This window comes from Staurois parvus, unplaced genomic scaffold (assembly GCF_062004578.1).
Source record: "Staurois parvus isolate SC_StPar_1 unplaced genomic scaffold, SC_StPar_1.0 ptg000188l, whole genome shotgun sequence".
Taxonomy (NCBI): domain Eukaryota; kingdom Metazoa; phylum Chordata; class Amphibia; order Anura; family Ranidae; genus Staurois; species Staurois parvus.
Window position 1 is genome coordinate 811,288 of NW_028317984.1, and position 18,465 is coordinate 829,752.

At 43.0% G+C, this 18,465-nt stretch overlaps 1 protein-coding gene across 1 annotated transcript in view; it reads right to left on the reverse strand.

Annotated features, from left to right (window-relative positions):
- LOC149462011 (tubby-related protein 1-like) overlaps positions 1-4,359 on the reverse strand; it is a 104,394-nt gene extending 100,035 nt beyond the window's left edge. Inside the window, exon 1 of the mRNA XM_089677586.1 lies at positions 4,264-4,359. Within this exon, the coding sequence (XP_089533712.1) occupies positions 4,264-4,278 (15 nt within the window). The 5' untranslated portion in view covers positions 4,279-4,359. The remainder of the gene's footprint in view (positions 1-4,263) is intronic.
- Between the last annotated feature and the right edge of the window lie 14,106 nt (positions 4,360-18,465).

Below are 18,465 nucleotides of genomic sequence, written 5' to 3' on the forward strand. Positions count from 1 at the left end.
GCCAGTGCCTTACCCTGCCACTAGGCCTACCTGTCCGTTCCACAGCCCTGCCCTGACAGTACCACCTTTGAAAATAGATGTTACTGCAGGGAACACCAGGAGGGTGGTGCATCAGAACTGTACACATTTCTCGTTAACACACACAAGATAAACTGCCCTACATGCAGGCATGGGAAAATGACTTGGCAATGGAAAGTCTGGAGAAGGACTGGAGGGATTGGTCAGTGCGGACATATAAGGGTATCAAGAATGTCTCCTTAGTAGATGCTGCTTACAAGATGGCCTCTTGCTGGTACTTAGTACCCGAACGACTGCATAAGATGTACCCAGACTCCTCAGCCCTGTGCTTCAGGGGTTGCGGTCAAGTAGGCACAACATTCCACACATCGTCAGACAATTTTGGATTACAGCTCCTCTCGCTCGTATACTCTGTAACCATGGTGAATGTGACCAAGGACTCCAAAACAGCTCTGCTCAATAAACCAATCAAGGGGATTCCTCAACATATGCAGACCCTAATTCACTTTATGTTTCTGGCTGCTAAAATACCAATTGCTACCGCTTGGTGGAGGTGGAGTTGGCGGTGATGAAGCACAAGCTTACCTGGATAATTATTTTATTTTATTTCAGGTACTTATATAGCGCCGTCAATTTATGCAGCGATTTACATACACATATTGTACATTCACATCAGTCCCTAACCCTCAAGGGGTGTACAATGTAAAGTCCCTAACGTACATTCATACATACACATACTAGGGCCAATTTAGACAGGAGCCAATCAACCTACCAGCATGTCTTTGGAATGTGGGAGGAAACTGGAGTACCCGGAGAAAACCCACACAGGCACAGGGAGAACATGCAAACTCCAGGCAGGTGGTGCCGTGGTTGGGATTTGAACCGATGACCCTAGTACTGCCAGACAGAAGTGCTAACCATTTAGCCACTGTGCTGCCCCATAATGATTAATGAGAAGCTAGTTAGTATACTTTGTGACACTACTACAAGGGTTGAGAGGGTCGGGATATTCCTGGATACAATACTTACCAACTCCTGCATGAAGAGTATTGTTATGATGATCTTAGGGGGCAGACAACCTATCTCTTGACTTTGCTTTTCTCTTTCTTTTTTTTTTTATTCCTTTTCTTTCTTCCTTCAACCTCCTTTTCTACTCTCCTCCATTTCCTTCTGGAAGCATGGTGTCTATCAGAGGCCCAATTCACAGTATTTTTTTACTCAGTTTTTTAGGATTGTTTTGGGCTTTTTTTATCCACCTTGGTTTGGTTCAGCTTTATAATTTCATTTGACAGGGATTATATGCGAGTGGAGGATGCGCTCCACTCTGCAAGGGGTAAGCAAAACTATTCATGCCCATGCCTCTTGTTGCGTGGCTCTATCATCCTATGGCAACCTTGCTAATGATATGATAGCATAGCTGTTGATAATTTTCCTTAGTACATTATGGTCACCACCTGGTTGATTTTAAGGCTGATTGTTGCCTTAATTTCTATGTACCCGCTGTATACCACCTGTGAGGTGATACTGTCCCTCCTTTTATGGTTGCATATCTCAAATTGGGCCTTTTGCAGGCTGAAGGCCTTTATATTTGCATATCTCAAATTGGGCCTTTTGCAGGCTGAAGGCCTTTATATTGTTTTTTATTTTCTGTATTGTATGTAAACTTTCAATAAACATTTATGATGAAGAAATAAGGGATGGCAGGCCCTCAACTTTAAAAGCAAAAGACCAAAAAAATTGATCTTTTGCTTTAAAAAAAAAAGAAAAAAATGACGCCACTTCCACTGTAGACCGGAAGTGGCGTCATAATGTCACTGTGGTCCTCCAACATCATAGAGGTGATCAGAGACAATCTGGTCTCGGATCACTTCTGTGACCAGCCGCAAGAACTGTCGGATCGTTTCCCAGGCTCGCCGGTAAAAGCGGTAAGCCCAAGAACCACTGGCAAGTGGCGGGAGTGGGGGGGGGATTCTGAAAGCGATCTAGTAGCTAATTAGCCACTCAGACTGGTTTCATATAGAAGAGAATCGCTGGCTGAAACAACAAGATGTCGGAGTTATGACTGATAGCTGCAGTCATAACTTCGGTAAACCACTTGCAAACCACAACGTATATATACGTATTGTGGTCGGCAAGTGGATAAATATGGAGATCAGGACTTCTGACATTTTTGCAATTTTACTTGTGGCATATTTGTTTTGGATCAATGACTGAGAAAATAAAGAAGCCAGTGTAACTAGCCAGACAGCTATTTCTTTTTACAGAAGACAGTCTGCAATGGTAGCCTTCCATGCAGGCAAAGCTGATCAGCATTTCTTAACATATTCTATTTCTATAACATATTCATATTCTATTCTATAACATTCTATTCTACAAAACAAGGTCCATCCCTCAGTTGTTCCTGGCACCTGAAAAATATTGCAGAATTGCAGTGGCCATTGGCTCAATTCAAGTTAACACAAGGATGAGTACACTTCAATAAAGGTGACAGCTATTTTCAGCTGAGATTTGAAAACTACAATTGCTTGACTAAATAATAGAGCCTCATTCTTGTGCTAAATCTTTGTGAATTGAGCCTCACGTGATATTCCATAACTGCCTTGTAAGGTATGGGAAACCTAAAGTTATCCTCCCCCCTGGATGCATGATTCAGGTTTGATCAGTCACTGCTAGAAAATAGCACATCTTTATCAGTTTTTTTTACACAAGATTCAAGCATTTTTTTGAGTCTTATATGAAAAATGTATAAATGTGTAAAAGTTGTGTGAATCTTGAGTGAAAACATTGATAAGTAGACCTATGTTATATCAACATTTCAAATGGGAAAATGAAGACAAGAAGACTACACTGTAATTTATACTTGCCGACTTACAGACTATATGAAACAACACTCTAGCAAACATCTTTTCACAGATATGATGAACTTGTGATGAATACTATTTCATCCTGTTGGGGCAGAACCACACAGCTTCCAAATTTTTGCTTGCTGTATACCCTGTGACTGCAGAGCCTACAGCCTAAGTACAGCGCTTATAGTATTAAGTATTACTCATAAACATATGATTACTGCTCTGCCAAAATGCTGCGTGTAGCGGTTTCACATTTAATAACCCAAAATGTTTGTCTAACAGCCTGCCAGTCAACTCCTACATTTTAAACATTTGCTTCTAATTACCTTATGTGCAAAGGATAAAAAGCCCATCTGTTGTATGTCTAATTTGTGCTTATCTTCCAAAGTATTTCAAAACGAGTTTAAATACAATCAAAAAACATGTTCAAACATGTAATATAGCTAACAGAAATGCTGACCATGCTAATTAATTAAGGTATTCAAATATTTCATTTAAAAGTGTTAAAAGGAATGACAGAATAGTGCTCAAATTTAAAGCATCAAAAAAATAAAAAAGAGAAAAATGAATCATGGCTATAAAATTGTGTGCAGAAATAAATTAGGCAAATTACATTGACATTATGTCCCTGGATTTTCATAAAGCTCATAAGTTCACAACTTAAGGATAAAATTCAAAATAAGTTAGCTTTTGAGAGAAAATTGGATGAAAGGAGAAATGCAGTGAATAGCACATTAGCATTTGCTACATGCTCAGGCACGAGACCTAAATTAATTCCTCAAAACTGATGTGGTAACCAACATAAAGGATGGTGACTGGCTATGAACAGAAACAGAATAGTCCTACAATGTAATATTTGTCAAAAGCGAAATGTTCAATTGTCAGCACATAAGGCCTTCGTCTGTACACACAACTGATAGTTTGAAAATAACAGTTTTCCACCATTCCCACAATACAGTATAACACAAATAACATTTAACAATATTATACAATGTACAATAGATATATCTATATATATATATATTTCCAAAATAAAAAATGCAGTAATACATAGTGTTAAATGTATAGTTTTGTGATTACCCCTACATTAAAGCTCTCTGACTGTTTCAGTTTAAATTAAATAATAAAGTCTAAGATGAGATAAAAGAACTCAAAAACTGAGAAAGAATGTAAACTATTAGGTAAAAAATGTACAATCCTAATTGAAGAAATACAGTGTTTCACTATTTCAATGCATAATTAATTTATATTCCGCATAGATATTTCACCTATTACATGTAATGCACAAAAAACTATTTGAACTTCTAAATAATTTCTATACCCCATTTAGCAATGCTAAATAACTATTGTAAAAATTACTAGCTTTCCTAGTCTGACTTTGCCATTTTGGTCTCACCTTTTTGCTAGCCATGATGAACTGTGTCCTGGTTTGTTACATCATGGTCTGGTCCCTCACATCCTAAGACCTGTCATTTAAAGAATAGAGTCTGACCTCTTTGATGGCAGCACACAAACATGCTAATTACAGATTATCCCAGGTCACTAATCTTCCTCTGACCATCTGTCATTGTAGCACAAAAGAACACGGAGAAGGAGGAGGAGCAAGACACAGCAATAAGATATTGTAGTTATCACTAATAGATCACACATCTATGTTTTGAAAATAATGAAGACCTGCAACACTATAGAATCAGTCACTATATTTGTTCTGTTTATTACATGATGTATAATACATTGACAAGAGTTTTAGTGGCTAATTTCAAAACTCTCTGAAGACACTCCCAAGTTAATCAGATATGATATAAACATACTGTACCTCATCAACTAATAAAATCATACCCAATGTGCTTATCTCTAGATAAGCAATTGTTTGAAATATGAAAAAAGTATTATAAGTACTCTGTTATCATAGGTTTCAGTATTGGGCAGTTTAATTACTATGGCTTCACCATAATCCCAATAGAGTATAATATAGTATATAATAAATTTTGAATATGGTATATATCAATTTTAACAAATATCTTTGCAGTATTATTGTACCGTGTTAGCCATTGATGAATACAGAAAGAGTTTATGTGATACACTTTATTAGCTAACTTAAGCTATTAAAGATGTGTAGACAGGGGCAGTCCACTTCCTGCACTGTAGGTGGTGCTCAATCGGAGGGGAAGTAAGGAGAAACCTGGTTTCTGTATGGTTTCTGAGTCCCCATAGGCAGCATTTCGGTTGGCTATGCTGCATTCAGGTGACCCTTAGGACTATCTTGGGTCAGAAGTGTCTTTTTAAGTCCCTGCTCCCGGGTTTTGGCACACATTTCACAAAGTGGACAAAAGAGAGAAAGAGCACCCATCTGTCAAGGAAAGTGAGAAAGTAATACCGATAGGGAGAAGATCCTGGTGAGGAGGGACAGGCTAGGGACATGCCATTCTACTTGGAAGACTCCCTATTGGAACTGGGCCGGCCAGGCCGCATTCTGCCCTCTGAGACAGACGCTGCATCTGAACCTGCTGTGTATGAAAGTCACTTCAAGATTCATCGCTTTCAAGATTCTTTAGATCCCTTTGTTGGGCATTATATATTTGTGTATAAACCTGATGAAGAGATCTAAACAATCCGAAAAACTTAAGTCTTCAATAGATTATCCAATAAGAGATGTCACTTAAATTTTAGACTTTTTGCAATAGAGATCTTTCTACTACTCAATTTAACATGAAATCATCATAGTAAAATTAACAAATGTGGTTTGTGCTGTAGGCTGAGCTGAGCTTCTTATCACACTGCAAATCTACAAGAGAAGGTAGATTTATATAATAATAGGCTCTCTGCAGTTTTTAATGACATGTGGGCTCCTGGTAGCCACTATCTACAGTATTTACAAAAAGCATACAGTGCTACCCACAAAAATGAAGTAAATAAATACAATTCCAATATAGTGCACAAAAATCTTACAGTATAAATACATAGAATGTGCATGAGCAATACATATAAATTACACATACCATAAATAAAATAATATATCGAATATAGCCAGTTTTAAGTCAACACACTATATAGTTTTGAGTAATGAATTCCACAAAAGTGAAAAAACATGCTAGCAATCTTCATATCTAATGTGGTAATTTAATGATACACCCCAGTGGCACAACTCACTCAGCAGATTTATTTGACCACTTCTTCAAAAATGGTTTAACAGAGCATGGTAGAAATGTTCAAATACACAGGAATTGCATGGTTCTTAAGTTCTTCTGAGATGCTCCAATTCAGGAAAAGATGGTCCCATTCAGCAAATTTAAAAAAAGAGCAAAGGTTTATAGCATAAAACAACCTCTTTATTAAAATCCATATAAAACAATCAATCAGTACTCACAAGTAGAGTGCTCAGCCTAATACTGGGAATCTGATAGTTTAGAAATAAACTGAGAGCCATGACAACGTCCTGCTCAGCATGCAGCTGTTTTTCTCAATGTGTTGACTTCACAATACTTCAGCTTCCATTCTTTCCTGAAAGAGTGTGGGAACATATTAAGGACCGGGCAATTCCTGTGTATTTGAGCATTTCTTCCCTGCTCTGTTTGACCATTTTTAAATAAGTGGTCAAATAAATCTAGTGAGTGAGTTGTGCCACTGGGGTGTATATAGGAATTTAATTTAATTTAGTTAATTAATTTTTGTGGGTAGTACTGTATGCTTCTTATATAGTTGTACTCAAATATCTTTTGTGATTATACAGCAGCTTGGTCTAAATGGTTGTTTAGATTTTTTTGTTTTTGACCATGCGGTCTTTGCTTAGACTTTTGGGCTTAAGAGGGAGCTTAGGAGTAGCAGTTGTTTATTCCTTGCAAGAATGACAAATGGATGAGAAAAATTAATCCTGGCCCATTGGCTTTCCTGATGAAGTAGACCATGACTTCCATTCATTCCTATGAAATAGCCATTACCACTAAGATGAAAGAAAAATGACCATGCAATAGGAATGAATGGCGATTGTGGTACACATGTGTGGAAGAAGCAGAGCCTGACCAGGAGACATTTGGTAAAGAGGCTATGCAGGCTGCACAGTGAAGGTTTCCAAAGAGCAAGAACAGGAAAGTGTGAGAGTTTGGAAGGGTACAGGGGTGAAAGAAGCAAGGTGGCCATACAAAGGATAACTTAATTAAAAGTAGAATTATTCTTAAAGCTGCAACACAGTGAGCAGACAGTCAGTATGTTTGACTGATATTAATTTCCTCTGTGGCATAAAATGATGATATTTTTTCTATAGAGTTTCTACTTGTGTAGAATGTCAGCACAAATTCTAATATGTTATAATTATATTATTAATAATAAGAAGAAGAATTAATATTAATAATAAAAGGGTACAAAAAATCTGCTATATCGCCAGATTATGCCTTCCTCATAACACCATGCTAAAATGTACATGTTTCTAGGTAGCAAACCTAGTGAAAATAAAAACATCTAAATATTTGTGCACAGGTATGGATAAGTGCAACTTTAACGGGAAGAATGGCCAAAGTTTTTTTTGGCCATACATCTTTTGCGGGTCACAAGATTGCACTTACATTTGCTCTACTGTGACCTTGAATCAGCTGATAGTGGGCCTGCTATCAGCTGACATGGCAGAACCATTGCAAGCTCTTAAAGGATCCTGACATTGCTGTCAGGATCAACCTAGAGCCCTGATTGACAGCTGAATCTTCCTCTCAGAGACCCGGAGATAGCTGCTCTCACCTCTTCCCAGCCCCATTCTCCACTGAGCACTGGAGGAGCAGAGCACACAGCGGTGAATGAAAGTCACTGCTCTCTGATACAAGAAGTAGCCATGTGATCTCTCAGTTCTCTGGCTTACAGCTGATGTGGGTGTAACATTACCCCCTTAGGAAGCTGAGAATATGGATCCCCCTATAGTCCTGCACAGCCAGGCAACACGCATTTTCCACAGACTTGCATTCTGGAGACAGTAAACAATCTTCGAGTTTGTTTTTGTTAAGTTTTATTAGGGATATTAATCTGGGATGGGGTAAGGGGTGTACTGGATGCCCAAGGAACAGTAAACTGTGGACAACTTTCTGGCAACTATATACAAGTCCAAGATAGGGAATTCTCTCCTGGTAGAGCTCTCCAACCAGATAAATCCTCTTCTTTACCTGTCTGAAGGAATCCCTGTGCAAGGGGATCCAGTGCCTGCCACAGTAAGTTAAATAGTCCCAAATAAGGAGCTAGTCAGGTCTCCCACCAGAATGCTCTCTCTTCCAATAACTAGCCCAGGGGGTGTAGGATTACTCACGCAGACCTTGCCTTTGAGCTGGTAGGGTTGATGGCTGCCTTCAGGCCTTCTGCTGGGCTGGCTTCTTCCCTGGTGCCACAGGTGTTCCTTCCTCTGGGGACAGATGAGGCCGAGTGATCCTCCTTTCCAGATCTCAGCCTGTAGGTAGGCCTCTCCCCACTGGGCCCCCTCCCAGACTCCTTCATCTCAGCCTTCCTCATATCTTCCATCCAAACTCTCCTGCTGCTGGCAGGCTCAATCATACGAAAGGGCTGTCCTGACCCCATGCCAAGTCTCTTGTCTGGAGATTGTTCACAATCCCCTAAGTATGCAGATCAGCCCCTCCTCACCCCCACCCACTGCTTCTAGATTCTTCTCCAAGTTTTAAGAGCAGGGGGAGGTATCAAAGAATGGATCTGCAGAGCCTCTCAGCCCTCTAACGCATCCCAGGCTGCTACTCAACCTTTCTAGCTAGAAAATTTAACTAGCTCCCCCTGACTATCTGCACTGGACAGCACAGAGGGTAGTATGTAGGTTTTTTTTTTACAAAAAGTATCATTACAAATATACAAAGCATCTAATATAGGTTTAACAATCTGGCGTGAAGCCCTCTGGCACAAAAGCAGAATGTAGGTCAGGACCTACAGTCCTCATCTCCTCATCATAAATAACATATCTCTTAACATAACAAGGGTGTAAGATTAAGGGGGAATAGATTGGTGTAATAGATGTGGCACCCTCCTAGATAGGTGCTAGGTTAGGTAAATTTAACTCATGACTTACTGTAATCTGTTTCATGTAATTATTTTTGTCTGTTCTGTGTTTCATGGGCTACAGGGTTGGCTGCTTCCCCCTGACTGTCTGGAAAGGTTCTAGAAGATAGTGAGCTGAGAGAGCCAAATCAGAAGCTGAATATTTGTGTGACCCTGGCCATTCCCTTGGGAGTGGTGCCCATATAGCGGCTGGGAGGGAGCATAAATTCCCTGGGGCTTGGAACAGAGGGGATCTTGTCGTAGAGGAGGAGATACCAAACTGGAGGGCTGCTGCTCTTTTAGGCAGACCTGCCATATGTCTGCTGCTCATCATGGTCCCAGCTATGTGGACTGGGGGGCCCATTGTGCTGAAATTGGTGCAGACTAAGGGACTGTCTTTTGAGGATCTGGTCTGGGATTACAGGAGAGTGTCCAGAAGATACTGGAAGGAGGCATCCAATTATCCAAGGACATTATTGAGTACAGACCAGTGTGAGAGATCTCTAAGACTGTGTGCTGCTACTATCCCTCTTATACTATAGTCAGCGTAGCTCATAGGGGACATTATCTATGGTGTCCTGGTAAAGCTCAGACCAATATTTTTCTGCTGCAAGGACTGTGCTCAGATGTTTAGGAGGAAGACTAGTTGTTGCCTAAAGTTGCTGGAGTATCCCCCAGTTACCCTAAACCTATACAATTTCAAGTTCTGCAATAAAGCATCAGAAAAGCATACATCTGCTTTTTATTGAGCCAAAGGAGCGAATGTGACTGTATGCCTGGCTGCGGGTGGAATTGTTCATAAAGAGCCTTGGGACCTAAACAGCGGGCTCCTATGGGGGTGAGCACTAAATAAAGGCACAGAAACAAGCTTTCTTTACACAGGATCCCAATCACAGCCCCAAGAGTCATAGGCCAGGTTGCAGTTTCTACTCTTTTTCCCTGTTATGAAGATACTGAATCTATAGAGGGGAAAACACTTCTAAAACCTTAGCTAGTTTTCTTATAAACTAGGTGAACTTTTATAAATTGTACTTTGCCTTTTCCTATATCTTTCTCAGCTGCTGCTTTCCCATTGGTAATCATTACTTCAAAGCTCATAAGTTTACCATGTTTGTATTAACATTTCCAGAGGCCTTGAAAATATATTTAAGGTGTGTCAGTAAAAGATTGTTATTCCCATTTCCGGCACACCTGGTATATGCTGTATTTATTTTGAAAGAAATTCAAAAATGTTAACTTTTTCTCAGCCATCTTAAAGTGACACATAGTTACATAGTTAATCTGGTTGAAAAAAGACAGAAGTTCATCCAGTTCAACCAACAGAAAACACACACACAAAACACACACAAATAGAAAATGTCCATTTTCTCCAATTACCCAGAGGTGATCCAGAGGAAGGCAAAAAACCCCAATAAAGCATTATCCAATTAACTACCACAGGGGAAAAATATTCCTTCCTGATACCAGCTCTTGAGGGAGTCTATTCCACATTTTCACAGCTCTTACTGTGAAGAAGCCTTTATATATTTGGAGATTAAATCTCTTTTCCTCCAGTCATGCCCCCTTGTCCTCTGTGATGGCCTTAAGGTGAATATCTCTAAACCAAGTTCACTATGGACCACTTATGTATTTGTACATATGTACATATGTATTTAGCATATACATTAATATCCTCAAAATTCTGGTTTAACCACTTCAAGTCCGGACACTTTCACTCCCTTCGGGTCCAGGACAATTTTCAGCTTTCAGCGCTGTCGCACTTTGGATGGAAATTGCACGGTCATGCAACACTGTACCCAAATGACATTTTTTTCCATTTTTTTATATAAATGAAAAAAGACAATATTTTTGATAAAAAACATGGTTTTCCTATGATATTTTGCAAATAAATAATCTTTCTTCATAAATCTTGGCCAAAATGTATTATGCTACCTTTTTTGTAAAAATGGGAAAAAACCCTAATCATTTTATAGAAAAGTAAGATTTAAAAAAACATTTTTGATACTTTTTTTCTTTATTATTATTTATTTTAACATACTGTCACCCTAGCAGTATAGTGACACTGTACTACTTGTGTGGGGGGTGATAAAGATTTTTTTTGGTGATTGCACCCATAAAGGCTGTAAAAGCAATCATTTCTCCTCTCTGGCTGCATTCCTGCAGCCATTGAGAAATACCGTGAGAGCTATAATTGGTCACAGTTTATCACATGATACAAGGCTGCTGTAAATGGTCTTGTGCCATGTGACCTTTGTGATCATTCACAGAATTCACAAGTAGAAAACAATGATGTCAGGAAGTGACATCTTGTTTACTACTGTTCATGTGATCACTGATTGGTCAATAAGTGATCACATGAATCGGGACCTCGCACAGTGGCCCTGTACAGCGATCTGTGTCCGTTGGACACAGTGGGCACAAATTGTGGCGTTGTGTGCACTAAATCGGAACTTTACCCATAACAACTTGATAAAAAAAAAATGGATTTTTTACGCAAGCAACAGCAGTAAATCTTTAGACTGTCAGCAGATTGGCCTCTACATTTTTTGGCACATTGCCAAAAAAATAGAAAGCAACTGAGCATGTGCAGAGCAAGGTAGTGTAGGGTAGGTAGTGTATTACCATCTTTTAAACAGCATATGACTATATACCTGCAAAAATGGCCAGCCAGAAGTGACCTAGCAGAACTTAATTTTCTAAAGTTCACCTTTAAGTAGTGGACGGGTATGGATTATTTTTTGGAGAATAAGGATATCATTTTGTGTCACTTTAATTTCTACTATATTCCATTTGTCCCTGGTCACACTGGATGCGAATTGGCATGTGATTTGCAAATCGCATGCCAAATCGCACCCTATTGTCCTCAATTAGAGCGGTCATATCGGTACGGTTCTGATTTGTTCGGAGCCACACCGATTTCTAATGTAGTACTTGCACTACATTCGGTGCGATTTACATAGACATTTGTGGCAGATGTCTTGCAAATCCCACCTGAAATCAGCATGTCATCGGACTTTAAAATCCTGTGACTTCACTGAAAGTCTCTTTCACCCTTTCACTGCCATAGCTGTTTTTGCTTTTTTTGCACACATTTGAAAAATCATTTTAGGCCTGAAGATTACACAAAACCCCCAAACATTATATTTTCTGAAAGCGGACACCCTAAAGAATAACATAGTGTTAAAAATTTTTTATGTCACATGATATTATAAATTTAGATCAGCTCATGGGGGGAGATCTCTGATGGGGGGCACAGTCTCTGATGGGGGTGCTGCTTCAGATTGAGTGCGGCTTTGAAAGAGTGCGATGCAGTTAAACACAGCAGTTGAACTTAAGCAGCAGGAAGACACAACAACAACAAGAAACTCTACTGCACGCTTGACAGACTGCAAGCAAGCAATCACCCTGGAAACATCTCTTACATGCCTGAGTCCCACTCCGTGTACCTTTATATAATACGCCCCTCTTCTCCTCTTCATATTACTATCCTCTGTTCCCAGATCTCATTTCTTTACCCCTCTGCTCCACCCCAAAACTTATACATCTCCCCCTCATTGCTATCATCTCCCTACTACTGCTCTCATCACCCCCCCAAAATGCTTCTTCTACTCCTCCTTCTCGTTTTCCTCTCCTCCATTCCCAAAATCCATTCACTTTATCCCTCTGCTCCTCCTAAACATTTGTATATTGTGTCCTCACTGCTTCCTTCGCCCCTCTATGGCACCTACCACCTCCTCCTATTACTTCACTCTCACACTGACCCGAACACCTCCACTAGTAGTTTCTCACGCTCCTGCACATCCCGCTCCCATGCCACCTTTCTCACCCTTCTCCTCCTCCTAGCCGCGGGGGACATCTCCCCAAATCCTGGCCCTCCACCACCTCCCTCACTCGCACAACACCCTCCTGCCTCCGCGTCCTACCGCAACCCCCGCAACCTAGTATCTGCCCCCCTGCTCCCTAAAATCTCCCCCCCGTTTTCATGTGCACTCCTGAACGCCCGATCGGTGTGCAACATGCTTACCGCCATCCACGACCTCTTTGTTTCCCGCTCCCTCAACCTCCTAGCGATCACGGAAACCTGGATCCAGCCCACTGACTCTACCTCCCCTGCTGCACTCTCCTATGGAGGTCTCACCTGGACCCACTCACCCAGACCTAACGGTCGTAAAGGTGGTGGGGTTGGTCTGCTCCTGTCACCGCAGAGCACCTTCCGAGTCCTCCCAAACCCCCCCTCCCTATCCTTCTCCTCCTTCAAGGCCCACTGCATCAGACTATTCTCCCCAACCCCCCTGAAGATTGCTGTGATATACTGGCCTCCTGGATCCATAACCCGCTTCCTGGATGACTTTTCCTCCTGGCTACCCTTCTTCCTCTCCTCTGAGCTACCCACCATCATTCTTGGGGATTTCAACATCCCTGTCAACCTCGACAACCCAGACACAGCCCGTCTCCTCCACTTAACCACCTCCTTTGCACTTGCACAGTGCATACAATCCACCACCCACTCCAACGGTAATATTCTTGATCTTGTCTTCTCCAACCACTGCGTTCCCCACAACCTCACTAACACCCCCTTCCCTCTCTCTGACCACAACCTGATTACCTTCTCTATCTCCTTGTCCTCCAACGCCTACCCCTCCAAATGTCACACTACTACCAGCCGTAACCTCCGCAACCTTAACCCTGCCCCCCTCCACTCTGCAGCTGATCAACTCCATGACAGCATCCTCTCCCTGTCCTGCCCCGACTTGGCTATGACTGCCTACAACAACGCGCTGTCAACAGCCCTTGACTCACTAGCGCCTTTAACCACACGCAACATCAGACCCCGACCGCTCCAGCCCTGGCAGACTGATCACACCAAAACCCTCAAACGACACAGTCGTGCCCTGGAGTGACTATGGCGCAAAACCAAATCCCAACAAGCCTTCACCCGCTACAAATCTGCCTTCCGCACCTACACCTCCTCCCTCCACGCAGCCAAACAAGCCTACTTCCTGACCCTCATCAAGACCCTCTCCTCCAACCCTCGCCGACTCTTCTCCACCTTCAACACTCTACTCTCTCCACCCCCACCTCCACCCAGCACCTCACTCACCTCCCTTGAGATTGCCAATCACTTCAAAAAGAAGATTGACACAATTCGCAAGGACATTGCCGCAACTCACACGCCCTCTCAACCCGACCCCTCTCACACAGCTACCCCCTCATCCCCCCTCCCCCTCGACATTACCCGCAGGGACTTCGTCACTGCTCAAACTCCCTCCAACCCTGTTCCCCCTCACTCAGCTACCCCCTCATCACCCCTCTCCCACGGCCCCACCACTGCTCTGACCTCCACTTCCACCGCACCGTAGGGTGGCTACATTCCTCATACTGAAGCTCCCCCAACACTCCACACCTTTGACCTTACTACCATCGAGGAAGTCTCCAAGATCCTCTCTGATGCCCGCCTCACCACCTGCCCCCTCGACCCTATCCCCTCACAACTCCTACGACCTCCCTCCCCCTCCATCCTATGCTCCCTCATCCACATCTTCAATCTCTCCCTCTCCTCAGGCACTTTCCCCTCCCCACTGAAGCATGCACACATCACCCCCATACTTAAAAAGCCCTCCCTGGACGCTAATGACCCGAACAACCTCAGACCCATCTCCCTGCTCCCATTTACATCTAAACTCCTCGAGCGCCTCGTCTACACCCGCCTATGCTCTCACCTCAACGACAACAACCTCCTCGATCCCCTACAGTCTGGCTTCCGTCCCCTACACTCCACCGAAACCGCCTTACTCAAACTCTCCAACGACCTTCTAACCGCTAAAGCTAATGGCCACTATTCAGTGCTCCTACTCCTTGACCTCTCTGCGGCCTTCGACACAGTTGACCACCCCCTCCTCCTCAAAATACTACACTCCCTCGGCCTCAGAGATTCTGCTCTCTCCTGGCTCTCATCCTACCTGTCACAGCGCTCTTTCAGCGTTACCTATAATGCTACCACCTCCCCCTCACTCCTCCTCTCTGTTGGGTCCCTCAAGGCTCTGTCCTTGGGCCCATTCTCTTCTCCATCTATACCTCCTCCCTTGGCCAACTCATACACTCTCACGGCTTCAACTACCACCTCTATGCCGACGACACACAAATCTATCTCTCAACCCCCCACCTCACCCCCTCGGTCTCTGCCCGAATCACACACCTACTGAGCGACATATCAGACGGGATGTCGCTCCACTTCCTTAAACTGAATCTCTCCAAAACCGAGTTTCTTGTCTTCCCCCAGCCCGGACCCCACCCCCCCATTGACTTCTCCATCACATCCAACAACGCCAATATCAAACCCGCCCTGCAGGCCAGAGTACTTGGTGTCATTCTGGACTCCAACCTATCCTTCCAGCCCCAAGTCCAATCTTTAACAAACTTGTGCCGACTCCACCTCCGCAACATCGCCAAAATCCGCACGTTCCTAACCCCAGAAACCACTAAACAGCTCATCCATTCCCTCATCATATCACGACATGACTACTGCAACTCCCTCCTCACTGGCCTGCCTCGCCGCTGGCTATCCCCGCTTCAGTCGATCCTGAATACGGCTGCCAGACTCATTCACCTTTCCAACCGCTCCGTTTCCGCCACCCCCTCTGCCAATCCCTCCACTGGCTTCCGATTGCGCAACGGATCAAATTTAAAATCCTAACACTGACGTACAAAGCTGTCCACCATACTGCCCCGAACTACATCACCGACCTAATATCCAAGTACCACCCAGCACGCACACTCCGCTCCTCACAAGACCTCCTTCTCTCTAGTTCCCTGGTCTCCTCCTCCCGTGCCCGCCTCCAGGACTTCTCCAGGGTGTCACCCATCCTCTGGAACTCCCTTCCCCAACCCATCAGATTATCACCTACTCTCCTCTCCTTTAGGCGCACCCTGAAGACCCATCTCTTCAGGGAAGCCTACCCCCTGCTAACTTGACCGACCTCCTCCACTCTTCCTACCACTCCATTCCCCACAGCTATCTCCTCCTGTACCACTATCCCGTCCCTTCTAGATTGTAAGCTCGAAAGAGCAGGGCCCTCGATCCCCTCATGTTTTGCATTGTATTGTTATTGTTTTGTCACATGTTCTGTCCCCCTTTGTAATGTACAGCGCTGAGTGAACTATTGGCGCTTTATAAATACTGTATAATAATAATAATAATAATATTACTACAAAAGCCTAGAAAATGCTAAATTTCAGTAAAAAACACACTAAAGTGAATTTTAGGGCAAGCAAACGCAATAAATTACCCATATTTTTGGTAAACTATAAAAGACGAGTTTGAACCAAGTATATAGATACCCAACATGTCAAACCTTATGTAGCACCCTCTTAGTTACAGTAGAGGGAGCTAGATTCCTAATGGATAGACAGGAGCTGAATAGCAGCTCAGGTGCAATAGCCAGAAGAGTTAAATTCGGGTCAGGGCTGAGAGACTCTGCAGGCCAGCCGCTCTGGAATTTCCTCCTGCTCTGAAGCTTTTGGAGGAGTGCATTGGAGGCAGTGGGCAGATTTAACCATTTTCAAACAGGGGGTTAAACTTTGTACAAGAACTCTTTTTTAAAAAGTGGATAGGAATGGTTACATTCCTACACACAGTTATCATCAGGGATGGTTGAAGGCTATCCCTAAAAGTCAATTTATAAGACTGAAGTGGAACTGTGAAAATGAGGTTGATTTTGAGGATCAATCAAATGTTGTAATGCAGAGATTTGAGGAAAAAAGGTATAAGACGCATAGCCGTAATAAGATCAGGGAACAGGTGAGGAATATGAACAGAGAGGAATTATTGGTGAAGAGGGATAAGAAAGTGGATAAATTCGACTTAGCCTTCATCACGTTTTTTTCTAGGCAATATAAAGTCATGGAGGGAATTATTAGGAAACACTGGCCGATTTTATTACAAGATGATATACTAGGTAAAATGTTACCCAAGGGACCTCGATTCATTTATAAAAGACCACCCACACTAAGAACCAAACTTGTAAAAAATGTTCTGGATCCACCTAAAAAGGGTGACTTTTCTTGATTAGGTGGGGCTTTTTTAACCACCTCCTACCCACCATATAGTACAATGACAGGCGCAAGGCGGTTCTCTCATTCTGGGAGGACGTTATATGACTTCCTCCCATTCTAACCGTGCATGCGCGGCTCCGGGAGCGCGCAGCACAGCGATCGGTGGTTCGCTGTGTCCCTTGGACACAGCGGATCACCAATCAATGGAAAGAGCCGAAGAGGTCGGCTCGGTCATGTGATCAGCTGATCGCATGTAAATAGGGAAATGCCGGAGAGGAGAGCCGGTAAACGGCATCTCTCAGAGGGGACATGCACACTGATCATCAGGGCACTGATGATCAGTGTGCCCTGATGATCTGTGTAGCCCCAGCAGTGCCACCTGTCATTGTCCGTCAGTGCCAGCTGTCAGTGCTTATCCATGCCACCTGCCAGTGCCCATCAGTGCCACATCAATGCCACATTTCAGTGCCTACCAGTGCACATCAATGCCACATATCAGTGCCCATCTGAGCTGCCTTTCAGTGTCACCCATCAATGCCAGTCAATGCCACCTATCAGCGCCAGTCAGTGCCGCCTATCAGTGTCAGTCAGTACTGCCTATCAGTGTGCATCAGTGCCGCCTATCAGTGCCTGTCAGTACTGCCTATCAGTGCCGCCTAACAGTGCCAGAAGTCAGTGCCACCTAACAGTGCCAATCAGTGCCACCTATCAGTGCCAGTCAGTGACACCTATCAGTGCCACCTATCAGTGCTGCCTATCAGTGCCATATATGAGTGCTGCCTTTCAGTGCCCATCAGTGATGCCTGTCAATACCCATCAGTGCCACCTACCAGTGCCTCCTCATCAGTGCCCATCAGTGCCACCTACCAGTGTCCATCAGTGCAGCCTATCAGTGCCCATCACTGTAGCCTCATTAGCGCACATCAGTGAAGGAGAAAAATCACTTATTTACAAAAATTTTTAACAAAAACTAAGAAAAAACTTTTTTTTTCAAAATTTTCAGTGGTTTTTGGTTTGTTTAAGAAAAAATAAAAAACCCAGAGGTGATTAAATAACACCAAAATAAAGCTCTGTCTGTCACAAAAAAATGATAAAAATTTCATATGGGTACAGTGTTGCATGACTGCGCAGTTGCATTCAAAGTGCAACAGCGCTGAAAGCTGGAAATTGGCCTGGGCAGGAAGGGGGTATAAGTGCCCTGTAGGCTAGTGGTTAAATGAGGTAGATGTTTGGCTTGTAGGAATAGGAAAGGGGACCCTAATACAAAAAATTTACACAATTTCAGTCGCAGAGCAGTGGGGAAGTGTTTAACATTTGAACATTTTTATCTTGTGAAAGTACCCATGTACCTTACCTTTTAGAGTGCCCGTATCACTTACAGTATGTGGGAGAACCAATAGAAAATTGTCTACTAGATTGGGAGAACACATTAGAAATGTAAAAAAGGGGTTCAAACATTACAGTTTATCCAATCATTTTAGGAAGTTCCACAATAAGGATCCGTCTATCTTGAGATTTTGTGGGATTGATA